The sequence below is a fragment of the Vulpes vulpes genome, chromosome 12 (assembly GCF_048418805.1).
Source record: "Vulpes vulpes isolate BD-2025 chromosome 12, VulVul3, whole genome shotgun sequence".
Taxonomy (NCBI): domain Eukaryota; kingdom Metazoa; phylum Chordata; class Mammalia; order Carnivora; family Canidae; genus Vulpes; species Vulpes vulpes.
The window spans coordinates 159,695,317-159,714,931 of NC_132791.1; the positions used below are offsets into that span (position 1 = coordinate 159,695,317).

The following is a 19,615-nucleotide window of genomic DNA, read 5'->3' on the forward strand; positions in this document are numbered from 1 at the left end:
GTGCTGGCCGACCCACGTTTGGCCGGCCTTAGCTTGGTGCCCTGCTGGAGCCCACACAGGGCGGGTGCTGGGTGGGGGGGCTCCACGGACTCTAGGACGTTGGCGTCTACTCCTGAGGTGCAGGGCCTGGGCCTCATCAAGACTGGGTGCGGCCTCTGCCAAGAGCTGGGCCAGGGTGCTGCGCAGAAAAGAGGGCCCCTGGCTGCTGCCTGCACACCACTTCTCTCTCAGGCTATTCTGGCCTCCCTGACTTCCAGAATGCCTCGCGGGCTTCAGGGTCACAGTCCCTGAGCAGCCCCTGGGCAGGATGGAGTAAGTCCACTGATGGAAGGTCAGATGGGAATGGCTGGAGGCAAGGTGAAGAGGCAGAGGGAGAGGGGGGCTGGTGCAGCCAGCACGTGTGGCCCATGCAGGAGGAGCATTCAGGGGAGTGTGGGTGGGGGGCAGCCAGCAGGTGTGACCCATGGAGGAGCACCCTGGGGAGCTGGGGGCGGGCAGAGAGCAGGTGTGGCCCATGCAGGAGCACTCTGGGGAGCTGAGGGGGTTGGGGGGTGGGCAGCCAGCCTGAGGAAGGCGTGTGGTGTCCTCAGAGACCCTTTGGCTCAGTACAGCACTGCTCAGTAATCCCTGCAGGCCCTCACCCACCCATCCTCCCTGGGTTGGGGCAGGGAGGAACAGCATGGGAACAGCATGTCCCATGGGAACAGCAGACAAGGGGATCTGGGTCTGGCCTTCAGGCTCTGCGTGCCAATGCCCAGCCAGCGTCCGGATGGAGTTGGCTGCACCAGCCCAGTGGTCGTGGATATGCCTTGTCCCCACCCGTGGGCTCTGCCAGCAGCTCAGCCTGTGTGGGGAGGCTGTGGGCAGAGGCCCCTGGGGTACACACCACCTTGTGAGCTGCCTCCACCAGATGTGGCCCCCAGGCCCTGGCCAGGAAGTGGGACGGCACCCTGCTGAGATGTGGGGCAGCCTCCCTTCCCACAGAAGACTCAGGAATGAGACCTGCTAGGGGCAGGTGTCTCTGGGAGGGGATCCACCTCCCGCACCAGGCCTGGAGGGTCCAGCAGCCTCTCTGGGCCCAGCCTGTGTGATAGTTCAGTGCTTCTTGCTTTTTGCCGGCAAGATCTGGGTTGGGAAGAGGGTTCATTCAGGTCCTTTGTTTTCCCATAGACTACCCTGAAATAATGGCAGGAGGGGATTCACCAGGGAGGAGTGGAAATGTTCTTATGAAATGACTTTTATTAGGTCAGGCCGGCAAGAATGTCAGGGTTTATCAAAGGGATGGCTGGCAGCAGAGACCAAGGATGTCTGGTTTCCCAAGGTAAGTTCAACACATCTGTGCACCGCACACAGGGTTCAACACAGGGTTGAGCCGTCAGGCTACAGGGTGACCAGGGTGACAGGTAACAGGACGTGGCTCCAGCCACAGCACCCACAGCAGCCAGCACCGAGTGCCCGGGGCTCATGAGAGGACAAGCCAGAGGCACCAGCCAGATGTTCAGTAGGGTTGTGGTTAACAGAACGAGGAAAAGCCACCATCTGGTTCACGTACTTCAGCCCAGCCACCGCCTTCAGGGACGGAGGGGAAGGCCTGGGGATGTCCAGAGAGCGAGGTTGGGGTCTCAAGGCAGCCGTGCAGTGTCCTACAGAGCGGGTTGGCTGAGCTCTGGGAGAACCATGTGCCTTTGTCAGTGAGCCCCCATATGTCTGGTTTCAATGGCTAAAAGCGTGGGTTCAGTGGCCACTTGCAAATGCTCCCCAAATCCACAGAACACACAGCCTGACTTTCACAGGTCACAGAAGGTGACACAGACGGAGACATTAAATAAAAAGTCTGTGAGTCTGTAAAAACCACCTGATTGGCTGGCTGGCCGGTGCCTGTATGCAAGCACGTGCAGACTCACACAGACGGATACACACAGCTTGTCCGAGACATTCAAAACCGGAAGTAACCTAAAACACAAAATGCTCAAGAACCGTTCACCTGGCACCCACTTTGTGGTTGCCAGCTCCAAACTTGGCCTCCCACAGCCCCTGCCCATCTGTCCTTTAGCCAGATGCTGACAGAACAGTCTGGCTTGTGCGTGGAAGCCCGTTCTGCAACAGGGAACCATGGGCTTGGCCTGAGCTGCGTGTTCTGCTGTCTGCTCCTCCCCACGGTGCCAGTGTACACGAGCACAGCCCCGCTCCTCCCCTGGGGCCCAAGGAGGGGATGCTGTGGCTCTACCCCTAACATATCCAACCGTAATATTAAGGAAAAAAAAAAGCTTTCATCAATTTTAAAGTCACCTAAAAAATATTCTTTTCATAAAAAGATGATGATTTGTGGCAAGGTAGGAACATGACATCACTCCACATCTGTAGGCTGTACCACTGGTGTGGTGTGGTTTTAAAAGATGCCGTATTGTAGAAAAGTAATGGTATAGCTCAGCGAAATGTGGGTTCTTTAGCTTTCCAGGATACAGCTGACTATCCAAACCAATTAGTGTTTTTTTCCCCTGAATAAAGGTATTTGCTATATCCACATCATCTCAGAACGTTTTGAACAGTTAATTCCGATATTTGAATAATTTCGTAAAGCGTTAGTAATCAATTTGGTGCTGGAAAGGGAAAATGATTCAAGCCCAGGATAATGTGGTGTCACTGCAATGGGAGAGAACTGTCTGGACGATCAAAGAGCCAACGCGTGCACCTTGAGAACCACCGGGGTGAAAATATAGCGAGTAACTTGATGTCACCACAAGAGGCACGGCTGAGGACACGCGTGGCAGTGGCGGACATGCTGCCCGGGGCTCAGCGGATCACGGTCACGTGGGGAGCAGCACAGCCCAAGTCCGTCTTGGAGGGGTACACCACTCTCAGGTGCCCGTCTTCATCCAGCACCCGGACCTGCTCCACCACCAGTGGGGCACTGCCGTCCTTTTCAGCACTTGGGCTTGTGCTGGGACCCAGAGGTGGTCCAGAAACTGCATCAGCTTCAGGATCTGAAAGGGATCCGTCCTCTTTATTTTCTAGAGTGTACTTGTTGATTTCTGCCATTTTCTGCAAATGAACAATATGGTTTTAGGGGCAACTGGGGAAGACAAAGGCAGCCTGCAAGGGGTGGCAGGGGGGCGTGTCCATCCCGCATGGCCGGAGCACTGACTGGGCGAGAGGTCGAGGCTGACTCACCAGCACGAGGGCATCCATTATCTCTTTACAGGTCTGTAGACTTGTAGCACTTGTTACTTCCAAAAACAGATCAGAAGTTGTTTTCTTAATCTTAAAGAAAGAGGGTTTCAGAGAAGAATAAAATTACTGAAAACATCAACAAGTGTTCTGAGGAGAAACCTATAAAACGGTGCCCTGCAAACCAAGACTGTCCCCTTCCCCAACTGAGGCAGAGGCTGGAATGCACACGCAGTGACACATGGTATAGCACCGCATATGACAGGAACGGCAACTCCAGAGACTGGGAGCCTGTGAGCCACAAGGGCTCGGGGACTGCACCTCAGGCATGCGGACAAGATGTATGTCATAATGGAGTAGATGCTGTGTTCACTCAGCAGGTGGAACAGCCCCAGACACAGGGACATGCATAGGCTCTGCCCTACCTTTGTCTTCTCGCTGTTGGTTATCGGTGGGAAAGAAATCACGTCACCATCAGCATCCACGAGGCAGGGGTAACTCTCCTTCCCATCCAGTAAGTGCAGATACCTGTGTGGGAAGAAACAGGGGAAGCCTAACTATGGGAAGATAGGCCTATGGGTTAACAGGACAAATGGGTGGAAGATCAGGGCATGTCCATGAGCTCGGCAAGAAGATGTGCTAAAGCCTGTGCTTATGTGGGCCTGGCAGCGTGGCAGGGCACCTGAACCCCACCTGAGCCACTGGTGATGAGGACAAAACGCTGTGGCCCTGACAGCTTTCCTGTCATCAGGGTGACCACACTGCCCCCCACCCCCCACGCCCCCCCTGTGCACATGGTGTGGGCAGAGGGACAACTGTCCCTCCCGATGAAGGGCCTATGTGCCTAAGAAAGCCTGTTCTCCCCAAAGCAGTTTCTGAGCCCCGGCTCCACCAAGAGAAAAGCCCGTGTGGCTCAGTTCCTTTTATTCCACCCGAGACTCCCTGACAGCACAGGGAATGAAATGTGGGAGATGTTTCAAACACTCATAGGGAAATGTTTTCAAGTTATGGCAGCCTGTGGGTAAACGGAGGCTGGTAGGCAGGCCTCCCGCCGTGGGGTGAGTGCAGCAGCCAGAGAGGAGGCCCCCGACCTGTGGAGGCCTGAGACGTTCTGTCTTTTCTTCTGCTTCCTATGCTCCTCAGCCTCTAGCTGCAACTGCCGCACCAGGTCCTTGGCCTTGACTTCTTTGCGCCCCAAGGGGACGATCTAGGGGGTGATGGAAACAAGTTTCCGTTAGGGCTGCAGCAGGACATGCTGGTCTACTGCTCATCTGGCCACCAACATGGCGTCCCCCCCCAATCCCTGTGACAGTGGTGTGAGCACATGAGGCCCCCAGAGGCCCCTCAGGGTCCTGACTGCCACACACACCAGTCCTCTGGGAACTGACTAACCTTCAACCCGCCATGGGCAACGGTGGCTCCCAGGCCTGTGGCCCCTGGACGGCCCAGCAGCTAGTGCTGGTCAAGCCAGGCATTCCACACGATGGCCACAGGGAGTAACAGACCGTGGCAGGACTTCGACAAACCAGGCTTGTCAACTCCAGTGAGGGGTTTTGCAATTGGGACATAAACCAGTGTTTGGTGAAACGGGAGCAAATGAAGAAAACCACTTCCAAATCATCACCTTCTCTGACAAATTTACTTTCAAATGAACCGTGAACACAACCGGCTTTTGACCTGATGTACTTGCCAGGGACAGCATCAGATGCTGCCTCAGAGCGCACGCACCAACCCCAGCATGTGCATATTGCTGAAGAATGCAAAAACAACAGGTACGAACGGAGGGAGGGGCATGCGGCATCACCTTGAGGTCTTGCGGCGGGCGGGCGGTGTAGACCAGGGGCCCACGCACGGCCCGGAGGTCGTGGGTTGCGATGGTGGCCGCTGTTCTCTTCTCACAGATGTCCTCGTGGAGCTTTGTCTGCAACATGAGACCTGGGGAGCTCATGCCCAAGCACTGCCCCCTGCCCCCTCGACCTCCCCAGCCCAAAATGCATCTTGTGGAACTGCCACTGGAAAACTCTCTTATCTGTTCAGGGACAGAATTTCTTTCTCTAACAGAAGATCTGAGACTTCAAAGAACCCTTCCTGAACTAAAATTTATGACCGAATAAACAAAAGCAGGACTTAAAAAGAAAAATCTCCCCTGCATGTTTTTCTTCAAAAACACTGACGTTTGAGTGTGTTCAGCACTCCTGGCTGGGAGTGCGCTTTGCTTCCTGAAGCAGCGTTGTCCCCACAGGGGCACACTGGTGGGTTTTTAAACATCAACGATGTGGCTTCTACTTTAAAAGCGAACAGACTAGGGAGTCCCTGTGGCTCAGCAATTTAGCGCTGCCTTCAGCCCAGGGTGTGACCCTGGAGACCCTGGATCGAGTCCCATGTTGGGCTCCTTGCATGGAGCCTGCTTCTCCCTCTGCCTGTGTCTCTGCCTCTCTCTGTGTGTCTCTCATGAATGAGTAAATAAAATCTTAAAAAAAAAAAAAGAAAAAAAAGGCGGGCAGACTGCACAGAAAAATGAATCTGGATTCGTTGAACTAAGATCCACAAGAAACTGAAGTCACAGGACAGCAGCTGGCAGGAGCTGGCAATGTTAATACTGCCTTGTCAAAAACTAATTCATTACGGAAACCAGAAAATGCCCCAAGACGTCAGCAACTTGGGAAACACTGGTCTCTCATGGAACAAAGTTGACCTCAGAAACAAGGCAGGACTGCAGGGGTGCCCACCCCCATAGGCAGCCCCGGGACTGAGGCCCAGGTCTCACCTGCACTGGAGCCAGGTCCTGCTCGGCCTCCCACATCCCAGGTGTGGAGGGGCGGTGGGCAGTGGGACAGTGAACCAGCGGTCCCTCACTCTGCTCACCCCGCCTCCCCCCCCCCCCCCCCCCCCCCCCCCCCGCCCTGGGCCGCAAACACCCACCTGGGAGGTGAGGAACCGTCTGAGCGCATTCCCAGCCTGCAGGTCCATGCCTTTCACGACAGCCCCCACAATGAATGGCCGGACATCCTTGACTGCGGCATTGACGTGCACGGTCAGCGGGGTGGGGTTCTCAGACACATGCAGGACGCGGAGCAGCAGCCTGCTGGTGCTGCCCACCTCCTCCTCCTCGCCCTCACCACTCTCCCTCCTCCGCCTCTCGCGCCGCCTCCTGCGGGCCTCTTCCTTCTCAGGACCATCTGCCCTGCCCTTGCCCCGCCCGCCACCCCGGCCTCCGCTGCGCAGGTACTCCAGGATGGACTTGGTCTGGCAGCCGTGCACCATCTTCTCCAGCCGCCGGTCTGTCAGCTTGTTTCCCCGGAAGTTGACTTCCTTGAGCTTGGGGCAGTCAGCCAGCTCTGCCGGGACCTCGCTGAGCTGGTTGTTGGAGAGGTCCAGCGTCTGGGAGGGAGACAGAGGGCCTATGGTCACACAGCTGTGGGTTGCACAGCCCCACCCGACTCCACTTCACCTGAGCTGTCCCCAGCTCTGTGAGCAGACTGACCCCCACTACCACGACCCTGCACCCAAGGGCAATGGCTGCCAACAATCCCCCACGGAACACTAGTCTTCCTCTTTCTGCTCCCTGCAAGTTTCCTTGTGGTGACAACTATCCGAACAGACAAAGGTGACAGAGGAAGGAGCACAGGACAAGGGAAATGTGTAGTTATGAACAGATAAGTACTTGAGATGAGAAACAAGTTCCCCACAAGATGATGCTGAGATTTTTTTTTTTTAACTAAATGAACTAAAAACAAAGAACACAGGGTGGGTAACAAGTCATATTGAAATATGAAGCTGCAGCAGCAGAATGCACAGCACTCAACTCCATCTGCATGCAAACTGGCAAACTGGCTGTGACGCTGGCCTGGATGCTTGATCCTCCTCCTGACCCAGGAGAGGGCGTAGTGCCTCTGCTGTCTGCACCATAAAGAGGCAGATGAAACCCTATGGCTCATGCAAAAGAACCTGCCATCAGGACAGAGGCTTTGAAAAAAGGGCATGGCTGGCATTAGTATCGCTGAGATGATTGATGGAAATCATCCAAACAGCCACTTTGTGGGGTCACCTCTTCCAGGGCTGGGCAGGACAGGAGGTAGGTCTGGGGCAGGTCTTCTGCTTCCCCTTCTGGAGCTGTGCTGAAGAGGACAGCCCCCCCCCCCCCCCCGCCCCGCCCGAAGAGGTCAGGCTCTGCCTCCTGTCTTCCCAGCACAACCGTGCTAGTAGCAGTCTTGGCCCAGACAGCACTGGGCCTCTTTCTCGTTCTCCTGCTGGGCCAGTGGGAAACTCTGGACTGGCTTTGCTGGGCACAGCTAAGACCAGATAGGTCTTAGAGCTTCAGTATGGCAGCCTAGAAGAAAGCCTGTTATCTGGTTAGCTGGAATGAGCACAGGGGAGTGGTGTTTGGAAAATGGGAGCAAGGGGCAGTGGCTTGGGGAGAGCTCTGGAGCAGAGGGGGCTTGTGTGAATCATACCTGGTCAAAGCAACACCAGTTGGCACCCCCGCACCCCCAACACACACACAGGTCAAGTGCTCACATTTGGTGGGCTAGGCTGGTGACCAGGCCTGGTCCTGACTGGGATGTAATGGCCCCAACAAAACGGGTGATGGATTTTATCACAAACTTCTGGGAAGAGGGGAGGGGCTCTGATGATCCAGAAGACACCGTGTGCTTTGGCTGCTAGAGAGGACAAGTCAGACCCCAGTCATGAGTGAAGCTATCCTGTGGCTCAAAGAGCCAGGCTGCTGAGAAGCTGGGCAACCAGAACACAGAAGGGGTGTCACTGAGGAGCCTCCAAAGGCTATGCCAGAGCCTCGGGAGGGAGGGAGCAACTAGAACAGGCTTCCATCTCGCACTCGGGACCCGGGACAAAGAAGAGAAGCAAGTAAGCCAGACCTGGCCTTCTGTCTCAGTTACCTCGGGGGACCGAGCGGCCTAAGGGGCTATGGCCATCTCGTGCCTCACCGGGCCTTTCCACTCAAGCGGGATTGGGAGGGTGGGGTAGGTGGAGTGTTATCATGGCCCTTCCAGGTCCCCACCATCTGGAGGCTTGTGAATGACAGCCAGCGGCTGGTGTTTTGAGGTCAGGTTTGGGGTAGCCTGTATGGAGCCATGCCTACACGCACCAGCTTTGGTCTGCCACACTGACCAAAGGACATTGGAGGCTTGAGAACTCCACACTGGGGTAGCCCTCACTGCTGACGAAACAGGCAGGCCAGGTGGATGCAATGTGCAGGGAGCAGAGGAAGAACCAGTAAGGAGGAGGCTGGAAGGAGGCGGCTGGGGGCTGTGCCTGAGAGGCTGCCCACCCCAACCACAGTGGCCGACAGCGCAAGCATCCTGGGAGCAGAGGCTTCTTTTAGGGACAACAATGAGCAAATTATGGACATTTCAGAGCAGTAAGGAGGCGGTAGCAGATTGGAGTTCTAGAAGTTGGGGGTCCTATAAAAACGTGGTCACCTGCAGATCAGGGTACGCGCTGCTCCTGTACAAACCTATGGTTGGTTGGCACTGTGCACCCTGCACAGCAGACTCAGTTGGGTTTCTGTCTAGAAGAGGAATGCTAACGGAACAGAGGACCCTCAGGAGAGACCCTGAGATAACAGGCAATGTCACTGAGGAGCTGCACTCATGCAGGAGGGCAGGTCTCTGACCACGAGGCTGAGTTTGGATTGTGTGTGCCAACCCCTGAAGGGTAACTGCACATGGACGGGCGCCCCAGAACCCGTCACCCAGAACCGACACATGTAGACACCCTTTTACTCCCTTCCTGCAGGTCGCATGAACATCTGTGACCTGGACTGGACCATCAGCCATCACTGCTGCAGGGCCACGTTGCCGCAGAAGGGGTCCTACAACCCTGGCCTTGTGAATCTGAGACAAACACGCCACCTCTAGGCTGTGCTAGGACTATCTTTATTCCAGTGGGGGTGCAGAGCCCGAGGGGACCCAGACCCCCACCCAGGCACCAAGTGGCCTGCTGCCTCTGCAGCCACTGAGGAAGACACGAAGACGGAAGAAGGGCTTCTAAACTTCAGTGTTTTGGGGTGCTGGACAGAGGTGTTGCATTTTAAGTATAAAGTCTCTGTGAAGCCTGACCACAGGGGACTCTCACCCATGAGTGGCACGGATAGCCCAAATGGGTGCAGGGACCAGCAGGGGTGAGGGGAGACCCTGGGGATATCTGTCAGCCCCAGATGGCTGGACAGAGCCCAGTCAGTCACCTGTGATAGGCAGAAGTGACGTGGTGTACCACGGCCTTGGCAGCTGAGCCCCACAGGTGACAGAAACCCAATGGAAGGACACGGCCCCCGGGAGAAACCCTTCTAAATGCTCCGAGGTCTCCTGTGGGGAGCTAAGCTGAAGGGCCAGACACCAGGAAAACTCCGGAACTGGGCTCAGGGCAGGCAGTTAACCAGTTGGTGAGGTTCAGCTTGGAGAGTACACAGCCGTCTCCTAGTCCTGTGTCACCTGTGGCCAGAGAGGGGAGAGGGTCAGGCCTTCACGGTGGCAGGGTCTGGGGCCACCACCTGGGGCAGATTCTTGGGGGAGGGCACACTGGGGCACCTGTCTCCTTGCTTGGGAAGTGAGGGGGGGACAAGCAGAGGCCTGTGTGCTGCTACTCAGGTGGCTCCCGCTCCCGGGGAACCACACCTCTGGGTATTTACATCCTGCGTGAAGCGTCCCCAAGAATGTGGACCGGGCTTCACTCATTTAATTAGCGGGGTGCTAGTTCCAAGCCTTCCCCTTGAGAAGTCCTCCGGCAGTCGAGCTCTCAGGAGCCCTGAGCTGCCACGTAAAGAAGTGGATTAGCCTGCTGGGCAGAGAGAGGTGCCAGCATGTCCTGAAGAGAGCAGCCATCACAACCTTCCAGCTGAACCCAACCCAAGCTCACCGCCAGCTGAATGCTCACTCATGACTGGGCAAGCACAGTGAGGGCTCAGCTGGGCCAGCCCGGGGTGGAGAACCATCAGCCACAGACAACTGTTGCTGTTTTCAGCCACAAGGTTTCGGACATGGTCCTATAGTCACAGTTGGCCCTCTCAGTGCCACCAGCTCCCTGTTCATGGCACTGTGGCCGTCCCCACAAGTCTCCCATGGCCAAGGACACCGGCAGTCCTGCCACGGAACAGAGGAAACCTGTGCTTCTACCTTGGAGCTCATTTTCCCCACACCAGCTGCCTCCCCACAGCACCAGGCAGGACACAAAGCCCCAGCACGTGTGTAGCCACGCTGCTCGCACGGTTCTAGTACCTACTGCTCCTCACAGGGGCATCATTTTAGAAAGGCCCCCCGAGGACACCTAAATCCAAAAGGGATTCCAAGTAGGTCTGGCACCACACTGCGCAACACAGACAGGCCTCTTTACGTGGAAGAGATCTGATGGAAGCCTGGAGCTGGCAGCCAGGACGGAGAAGGTGAGGGAGGTCGCAGAGGGGACATTTCCTGAACGATGGTGTCAGGACACAGGGAAGGCCATGTCACCCATGCCTTTACACGTGCTGCGTGCTGCACACGTGGTGCACAATGTGTAAAACAAACTTAAACTTGGGTAAGACATTCTAGATCTGAAGAGAAGAACTGAGTCTGCACTCTCAAGACCTGTACTGAGCCATGTATCTGGTACATCGGTCTTCTGGAAAGCCAAGAGGTCCGACACACCTGAAGATGGGGTCAACAGTGCTGTCTATACAAGGTGTCGCACCTCAGCCACAAAGGAAGGCCTCAGGCCCTGGTGACCCCAGTGCCCTGGCAGTCACCCCGACAGCCCCGTCCTGCCACCAAGCAGGTGTCAGTCTGCTGAACGGCCTCGTCCACTCCTTGTAACTACGGACACACACACGCATGCACATCCATGCACGCAGCTGCTTGCACACTTAGGTCGGTACAGACACGTATTTGTAAGATCAGTTGATTATATCTTAAGCGTAATTTCTGCTGGAAATACAACAGTTCCTTAACCGTCCACACATTTTATTGCTGAAAGAGTCTGCAAGTAGGAGGAAGAAGCAATACGAGTCTGCCTTTTTAAGGATGAAATGGGAGGACGCAGGGGAGACAGTGGTGGACAGGGGCGCCCCGGGACGGGGTGTGGGTCGTGGCCGCCGATTCCCATCCTCCCCACTCCTACTCGGACTCAGTGGGCACCTGCCCCCGCAGACGGGGGGCGGACAGCTTTCCCGCCCGCCGCCCCGCCCCCCCCGCCCCCCCCCGGCCCCCGCCGACCTTGAGCGAGGTCAGGTGCGCGACGTCGGGGCTGAGCTCCCGCAGGCAGTTGTCGGCGGCCGCCAGTTCGCTAAGCAGCGGCAGCGCCCCGGGCCGGAAGAGCGCGGCGGGGAAGGAGTCGAGGCGGTTGCCTGTGAGGTTGAGCGTCTGCAGGCGCGGGGCGCAGCGCGGCAGGTCGGCGGGCAGCTCGCGCAGCCGGTTGCCGCTGAGGTTGAGGCTCTGCAGCTGCGGGAGCCCCGGCGGCTCGGCGGGGCCCAGGCCCTGGCCCGGCGGCAGCGCCTCCAGCGCGTTGCCCGACAGGTCGAGCACGCGCAGCGCGGGCAGCGGGCCGAGCTCGGGGCTCAGGCCGGGCCCCAGCGCGTTGCGCCGCAGCACGAGGCTGTGCAGCTGCGGGAGGCCCTGCGCCAGCCCCGGGCCCGGCTCCCGCAGGCTCCCGCAGCCGCTCACCTCCAGGTAGTGCAGCAGCGGCAGCGTGAAGAGCCGCGGCGGCAGCCGCCCGCCCGCCTCGCGCACCCGCTGCTCCAGCCCCGGCCCCGTCAGCAACAGCTCCCGCCGCCGCTCGCGCTCCGCCAGCTCCAGCTCCGGCCAGGCCTCGGGCGCGGGGCCCGCCGCCGCCGCCGCCATCGCGCCGCCGCTGTGGGACCGCTTCCGGGGCACGGCGCGTCACTTCCGGCCTGGGCCGGAAGCGGCGACCTCGCGGGGACCCGGCCAGCAGGGGGGCGGCGGGGAGGCGCTTCGTCGGGAGGAAGGGCGGCTGCGGGCCTCGGGGGCGCGGTCCGACGGGGTACCGCAGCGGGGCGGCGGCCGGACCAGCCAGGGCCGCGCGGCGATGGCCGCCCCACCCGCCACGCTGGCCGTCACCACCGCCAGCCCCCCCGGAACCCGCCGGACCCCAGCAGTGATGGTCGCCCCCACCCCCCCGCTGGCCGTCACCACCCCCAGCCCCCCCAACCCCCCCACCCCAGCAGTGATGGTCGCCCCCACCCCCAGCCCCCCCAACCCCCCCCCCCCCCGCCCCAGCAGTGATGGTCGCCCCCACCCCCACCCCGTGGGCCCCTGGGCAGCGATGTGCCCCCCCCTCCACCCCTCCACCCCCTTGGACCCCGAGTGGTGATGCCCCCTCCCCCCTCCCGGGAGCAGGACTGCGGACACCGCACAGCTGACACCCCACAAACGACCCCCGCCCAGGGTGGGGCATGTGTGACATTCCTCAGGAAGCTCCCAACTGTCTCTAGTCCATGCCTTCCTGGAGGGGAAAACAACCTTTAACCTGACAATGGCAGGGCCTCCAGCCTCTCCCGGCCTCTAGGGTGCGGAAGTCCTGAAACCTCCCTTCTGACCTCCCCCGGCTCGCAGGTGTGTAGTCGGCCAGGCCACCCCTCACAGCCCCCCGCAGCTGCTCTTCCTGCCCAGGGGTCTTGTCCCCGTCCTTTAATCAAACCACCGTTTCACACCAAAGACGCCTCAGGAATTCTTTCTTGGTCCCGTGCTCTAGACCTCACCCCAGCAAACCTCACCTAGACTCCAAAGCTACAACCCCGCCACACTCCAGCCTACCCTGAGCAGCCGCCGCCACCACCCCATCCCACCCTGACCAGTGATGACACCCACCCCAAGCACTGGTGGCTCCCATCCTCTCCCCCTGCCCCACTGGCCACACGCAGGGATGCCCCCAGCTCACACCCCTCCCCAGCCAGGCCACCTACCCCTCACCCCCTGAGGTCTGGGATTGCATGTCCTGGTTTGCACTGGCACCAGGGTGACTGTGTTGTGCACAGATCTCTGTGGTGCCCCCAGGTCCCAGGGGTCCCTTCTCCAGGGTCAGGGCCGCCACCCCTCTCTGCCCCTGTTTTCTTTTAAAGGTTTCAATTATTTATTCATGAGACAAACAGAGAGAGAGGCAGAGACACAGGCAGAGGGAGAAGCAGGCTCCACACAGGGGCCCTGATGTGGGACCCGGGATCCCGCCCTGAGCAGAAGGCAGATGCTCAACTTCTGAGCCACCCCGGCTCGTCCCTGTGCCCTTGTTTTCATTAATGCCCTTACTCTCGGAGGGTTTTCAGTTGCTTCCTTGTGTTTTGAAATTTTTGAACTTTTTTTTTTTTTTTTTAAGATTTATTTATTTATTTATTCATGGGAAACAGAGAGAGAGAGAGAGGCAGAGACACAGGCAGAGGGAAAAGCAGGCTCCATGCAAGGAGCCCGACATGGGGCTCAATCCCGGGTCTCCAGGATCACATCCTGGGCTGCAGGCGGCGCTAAACCGCTGCGCCACCAGGGCTGCCTGAAATTTTGGAACTTGGAAGTGTGATATACACCCAGAAAAGTGTGCATGCGTCATAAGTAAGTTCACAGATTGGTTCTGGTGGGTTCTGCTCGTGGTAGAGGAGGCTCCTCAGTGGCTGGCTGCTTTCCTTCCACTCGTGCCTGTGGGTTCACCCAGGTCGGGGAGGCAGCTGTGGATCGTGGCTGTCTGCTGTTAGGAGTAGATTGTGAATCTGCCCCGTCTTTCCAGCAGGGTCCTTGGGCCTCGGGACAGCTGCCCCCCCCCCCCCAGCACCACCCCAATGGATTGTCCTCTAGGTTGCCATGGTGATCACTCCCTCTGCGAGGGGCTGGTGACACCTATGCCCCCAGGGCACTGCAGGGGCCTTCCTCCTGCTGTCCTTTCTGAGCTGGCTGCAGCTGCCCTCGGTGACCTGCTGGAGCCACACACCTGAATGCCAAACAGCCTTCAGCGTCCGCAGAGATTTCTCGGAGGGTCCTATACACATATGTGGGATCTGTGTCCTCTTGCTGCTTTTCTCAAATAGATTTTTGGGGACGAGTCCAACATCTCTTCCCTCTTGATGGGCTGTGAGAGTATTAGTAGTTTTATAGTAGCCAACACTGGAGACAACCTTGATGTCCATCATGTGGCCTAGGTGGGTCACATCCCCTCATGTACCTGGGTCAAGGAAGACTGCCACCCAGCTTGCACTCAGTGGGGTGTGTCCTGCCTCCCACTCACATGGCGAGAACAAGGAGGAGGCAACTAAGCGTGAATCTGTTCTAGAAGCTTCCATCGGCTTTGAGGGAAGATTCTTTAGAGTCACAGTCTTAGGGCTGGAAGGAAGTCAGACTTGAATCCTCTCAAGCTGCCTCATCAACTGGAGCATCTGCACTTTCTGGCATCCTCAGCACTTCCCATCCTGGCTGAGCTCTGCAGGGGCTGCTCCCAGAAGGCTTTGTCTGACCTGCCCCAAGGGAAGGGTCAGAGTTGGCCCTGGAAACCCTTTTTGCCAACAGTGTTTCTAAGGATAGGCTGTGACTTCAACCTGGCCCATAAGATAGAAGTGGATGTCTGCTGGGGGCTTCTGGGAAGTTTTACCTGAGGAAAGAGAGGCATGTGAGGAGAAAGCCCTTTATCTCCTATCTACCTTTGTTTTGGCGTAGCACACTGGAGTGTAGGATGTAATGCTTGGTGCTGCAGCAGCTATCTTGCGACCATGAGGAAAGACAATGCCAAATCATTGAGAGCTACAGAAGGAGCCTGGATCGTTTCAGTGGTTTTACTGCTGTTTAGTTATTTTTAAAATCCTGAAAATTCAAACTATGCACTGAATTAGCATCGCTAATCTAACAAGGTGACCTGCACTAGTTCAGAAAGTGTGCTTGTGTACATGCCTAATCCTCAAGAGAAGCGCTAAGCAAGAAAGCACAGCTTCTGTTGCAAGAATAATCCTTACTCTCAGCCAGACTTTTTTTTTTTTTTTTTTTTTTTTGCAGCCAGACTTTTGATGGACAGGATGATTTTGAAAGTGAGGTAATAACTCAGCAGTGGCATCTCTGAGGGCTCCTGGGACACTCTGGAGGTACTTCCTGTGGGGCTAGACCACTTCTCACTGTCATTAGAGAATGGTGTTCCACACGCAAGCCCAGGGTACTTGTGTCTCCTCTGAGTTATCAGCTCCCCACTAGCGTGGAATGAGAAGGAGCATTTTTGGACCTAATATAATTATCACAAAAGGCACCATGACCCAGAGGTGACTCCCTGAGATACTGTCTAAGATGGTGCTTTAAAAAATAGAAAATCATCCAGGGGCGCCTGGGTGATGTAGACCGTCAGCTGAGTGTCTGACTCTTGGTCATGATCTTGGTGGTAGGTTTGAACTCCGAGTCCTCTGCATGGGGCGTGGAGTCTACGTGAGATCCCCTCTCCCTCTCCCTTTGCCCCTCCCCTGCTCTCTCTTAAAAAAAAATAGAGAAAGTAGTCCTAACTTCAGCAGCATATATACTAAAAAGAAAATAGTTTCTTTTAAAAATGTGTATTACTGGGGCAGCCCCGGTGGTGCAGCGGTTTAGTGCCGCCTGCAGCCTGGGGTGTGATCCTGGAGACCCGAGATCGAGTCCCACATCGGGCTTCCTGTATGGAGCCTGCTTCTCCCTCTGCCTGTGTCTCTGCCTCTCCCTCTCTCTCCGTGTGTCTAAATAAAAATAAAAATGTGTATTACTAATTGCATTTTCCACTTGCACGTTGTTCAGTGTATTTTTAATATTTTTTATAAATGTCTTATGTTTATTCAATGATAAATTATACTCAATCTTTTAGGAGTTTACAGTTCATTTAATGTTTTATAATTTGTTTACATGTTATTTTAAATGCATTGGATATTAACTTTCTTTGGTATTTTTATCATATGAATTGTAAACTATTTTTAGTGAAACTACTGTTTTTAATGTGAAATAAATATTGAAATGCCAGTATTGCTTTGTTTTTTAAAAGGTTTATTTATCTGTCAGTGAGAGAGAGAGAGAGCACGAGTCCAGGGAGCAGCAGAGGTAAAGGGAGAAGTAGGCTCCCCACTGAGCAAGAAACCTCCCTCACCCATTTTGGACTCTCTCCCAGGACCCTGGGGTCATGACCTGAGCCGAAGGCAGACGCTTTACCAACTAAGCCACCTAGGCGTCCCAATATTGCTCTTTTTTTTTTTTTTTTTCTGGTATTGCCATTCCTAATCTTTGTTAAATGTTTTCCACATACCTTTCAGGTGAAAAGTGATGCAGACGTTAGGCGTATGGTGTCCTTATCCGAACGGTGGGCACAGTTAAGACCCCCAGAGAAGTCCAGGCTCTAATCCCCAGAACCTGTGCAAGTGTTAGGTTTTATGGCCTAGGGGAAAGATGGGTGATGATGGGTGATCTGAAGATGGGGAGAGGGCCCAAGGTGGCCACAGGGTCCTTACAAGTAGAAGAGCAAGGCTGAGATGGGGAGCCAGGGGGCTGGTGGCTGAGCAGCCCCGGCGCAGAAGAGGGGCCCTGTGCTGGAGTAAGCAGGTGCCTCTGGAAGCGGGGTGGTGAGGAGTGGATCCTCCCTGGAGCCCCCATGGAGGAACGCATCCAGCTGAGCCCCGATCGCAGACCCGAGGGACCACGGGGGATGTGTGATCTGCAGGATCATGAGGGAGGGTGCACAACCTGTCCCAGCAACAGCAGGTCCCTGACACTCAAAGCGAGGCTGGAGGCCAGCGCAGTGCTTTTCTGGCGAGGTACAGGAACTCTCTGGGTCTTCCGGTGCCAACTCTCTGTGGGTGGCCTGTTGTAAATGTGTCCTTCTGGTTTTGTTTCTGTGAGGTGTCCTGACACGCCTTTTGACACAGACTCAGGTTGTTAGAGAGTCAGATGATCAATTGTTTAGCTGTTGTGTTTGTGTCTCATTTCATAAATCTCCATCTCATTCAGAAGCAGAAAATACAAAATAGGTCTGGGTAGGTTAAACCTTTGAATTGTAAGAACCTAAGTAGTGATTGCTTTCTGTTCCTGGCCCTGCTCCTGGCCTGGCCACCAGGTGAAGCTTAGAGCCTGGACACCTGCAGGCTTGGCCTCCTGCCTCTCCTACCCCAGGCTGGGATCCTGGCATCTGGTAGACAGCACTCCCAAGTTTTCCATACCCCATGGGGATCCCTGCAACACCCACCCCCTTCAGGCAGGACACTGCACCCTCCTTCTCCTGGACAGTCCCAGGACACAGAGGTGCCAGAGATGCCTCTCCCAGGGAGTCCTCAAGCTGCAGGCCCAGGGTTACAAAAGAGCATTTTGCTTGATGACCTCTTGTGCACAGGGGAATCTACCCAATGGGGCATCTGACTTAACCCCCCTGACTCTCCCAGCCCCTCCCGTGATACCCACACTAGTGGGCTCAGGTTGGGGGAACTGGGGCCTGGCAGGAGCTTGGTGGAGTCTTGAGGCCTTCTGGTTCATGCCTGTCTCCTTGCTCCCCTACCCTTTGCAGGCACAACTTAGTGAGGGACGAAGGGCTGGGGGTGGCCCTCAGCTTAGGGGCGGGCTCCCTCCCCGAAATTGCAGACCCACAGGCCAGGCTGGGCCTCATTAGCACCTTCTCCTTGGCTTCATTCCATAGAGGGGAAACCAAGGCAGGTCTGTAAGGATCCAGTGTTCTCACCTGGGCCCACTGCCTTCTAGGGAGCCAGCATCCCTGTCTGCCATTGAGGAGGACTTCAACTGCCCCTCTGCCCCATCCCCATCCCATGGTTCTTGTGGGAACCATGTGGGTTCTCCTCTTCCATGAGGAGTCCAGAAGATCCCCAGGGGATTTCCCCACCTCTGCCCCACAAGGAGCAGCTCGGAGGGTCACCACCCTAATCACAGATCAGTCTCTCCTGCAGCCTTCGTTCCAGATCCAGGGTGTACAGCTGGCACCCAGGACTTCCTTGATGGGGAGGGTAGGCAGAGGCTGGCCAGGGGTGGTGAGAGCCAGGAAGGCTCTGGGCACAGACCAGGACAGCGCTCAGCTTCTCTGAAGAATGGACCCAGTTTCTAAGAGCAAACAGGCAATGGCACAGAGGAACATCTCATTCCAGCAGCACACAGAAGGGCTCTCTCCTCCTCTCGCACTTCTGCAGGGGTGAGTGGAGCGCATGCCCTTGGAACATGCGCCCTTTGGTCCCATGCTCTGCGGTGCACACACACACCCTGTTCACCAAACAAAAACAATAGAAGTCATTTTCCTGTTGAAACTGTAAAGCCATTAAGGTTAATATATATTTGTGGAAGGGGGAAAAAAAACCCTGTGCATTGTAACTTCAACATGGAAGTGAGTTTGCAATTCCCCAGACCAATCAAAGCTTAAAATCACCCCACAAATTAACAGAGAAAATACTGCCTTTTTACTTATTTGAAAGCCAAATGGCTTTGTTGGAGGGTAAAAGGTTCTGCGGCCAAGGGGACCACGGAGGACACTGCCGAGTCCAGTGGGCCCGTGACACCAGGTGAGGACAGTCTGATTCTGTTCCCCAGGGTAGAGCTGGTGATGATTTCCTCCAGTTAACGCAGCTTACAGTCCTTTGGCTCGCTCAGGAGGAAGGCCAGGCTCTGTCAGTCTGTCCTCATCCTCGCAGCAGATCGCCAGCTGCCCTCTCCACACACCCCCGCCCCCAGCCATATGCAATTTGCCTTTTAATTGTAATCTTGAAATAAAAGTGACAAAACATTTAGTGATCTTTTTATTGTGTCAATATGCTCAGGGTGAACTGACCCCTAGGCCCTGAAATAACAACAAAAATATATTAGTTAGATATTATCATTCTGGTACCTGAAATAAAGACAAATATAAAACTATGTTAAAATATTAAAAAGTTGCAAATTTTCATTAAAAGTATTTACATGTGTATTCTGATGCCAAATTTATAGACATATTTCTTTTAAATTAGCTTGATAAAATATTCTGAAATATGAAAATAATAGAAATAAATAGTTAAATATCCACAACATATTCATGAATGAAAAGTCAATTATTAATTCCTGTTCCAAATTTACATATTTATTTATAAATGGCCAAGGGGTCTTACAGTTCCTTCCAAATTTTTTATCTTTTATTTGTGGTTCCTTAATAGTATATAACTCTGCTGTAAAGCTTTAAGTAGCCACTAGTCACCGCCAGAGATCATCTCAACATAAATGCAGAATTCTTCTGTAACCAGCAATGCTAACTGGTTTTAAACACCCCGATTTTGTCATCTCTAAAATTAAATATTTTTACAAATATCTTTTTAAAATTTATAATATATAGAAAATATATATTTAAAGGTTTTGATTGGAGGGGAAGGGAGGATTCCTTCCCTAACTCGTGTCACTGTTACTCTAGTTACAGAAGTGGCTGGTCTGTGCGGTGAGGACGGAGCCAGGAAGGCTCGTGCTGTAATCCCAGTGGCATCTGCACTCGGCTCTGTCCGCTCAAAGTT

At 55.3% G+C, this 19,615-nt stretch overlaps 2 protein-coding genes across 2 annotated transcripts in view; both read right to left on the reverse strand.

The window, feature by feature from the left end:
* Positions 1–1,219: 1,219 nt before the first annotated feature.
* On the reverse strand, positions 1,220–12,025 carry LRRC47 (leucine rich repeat containing 47). The gene is made up of 7 exons (XM_072731094.1): positions 11,376–12,025; positions 6,091–6,549; positions 4,973–5,089; positions 4,260–4,375; positions 3,594–3,696; positions 3,172–3,261; positions 1,220–3,042 (listed from the first exon to the last, which is right to left on the reverse strand). The coding sequence occupies exons 1-7, from the start codon at positions 11,997–11,999 to the stop codon at positions 2,794–2,796; spliced, it is 1,758 nt and encodes a 585-aa protein (XP_072587195.1). The 5' UTR covers positions 12,000–12,025; the 3' UTR covers positions 1,220–2,793.
* A 4,096-nt stretch (positions 12,026–16,121) lies between these two features.
* CEP104 (centrosomal protein 104) overlaps positions 16,122–19,615 on the reverse strand; it is a 38,348-nt gene continuing 34,854 nt past the window's right edge. Inside the window, exon 23 of the transcript XR_011996016.1 lies at positions 16,122–18,347. The gene's annotated coding sequence lies outside the window, so the exon portion shown is untranslated. The remainder of the gene's footprint in view (positions 18,348–19,615) is intronic.

What these genes read in the sequence shown, in the direction of transcription:
- LRRC47 (XM_072731094.1), bottom strand. Translation starts at nt 11,999, where the DNA reads ATGGCGGCGGCGGCGGCGGGCCCCGCGCCCGAGGCCTGGCCGGAGCTG. An exon ending in CGCACCTGACCTCGCTCAAG is followed by an intron (nt 6,550 to 11,375) that starts GTCGGCGGGGGC and finishes TCTCCCTCCCAG; the next exon opens with ACGCTGGACCTCTCCAACAA. An exon ending in CCAACAGCGAGAAGACAAAG is followed by an intron (nt 3,262 to 3,593) that starts GTAGGGCAGAGC and finishes TCTTTCTTTAAG; the next exon opens with ATTAAGAAAACAACTTCTGA.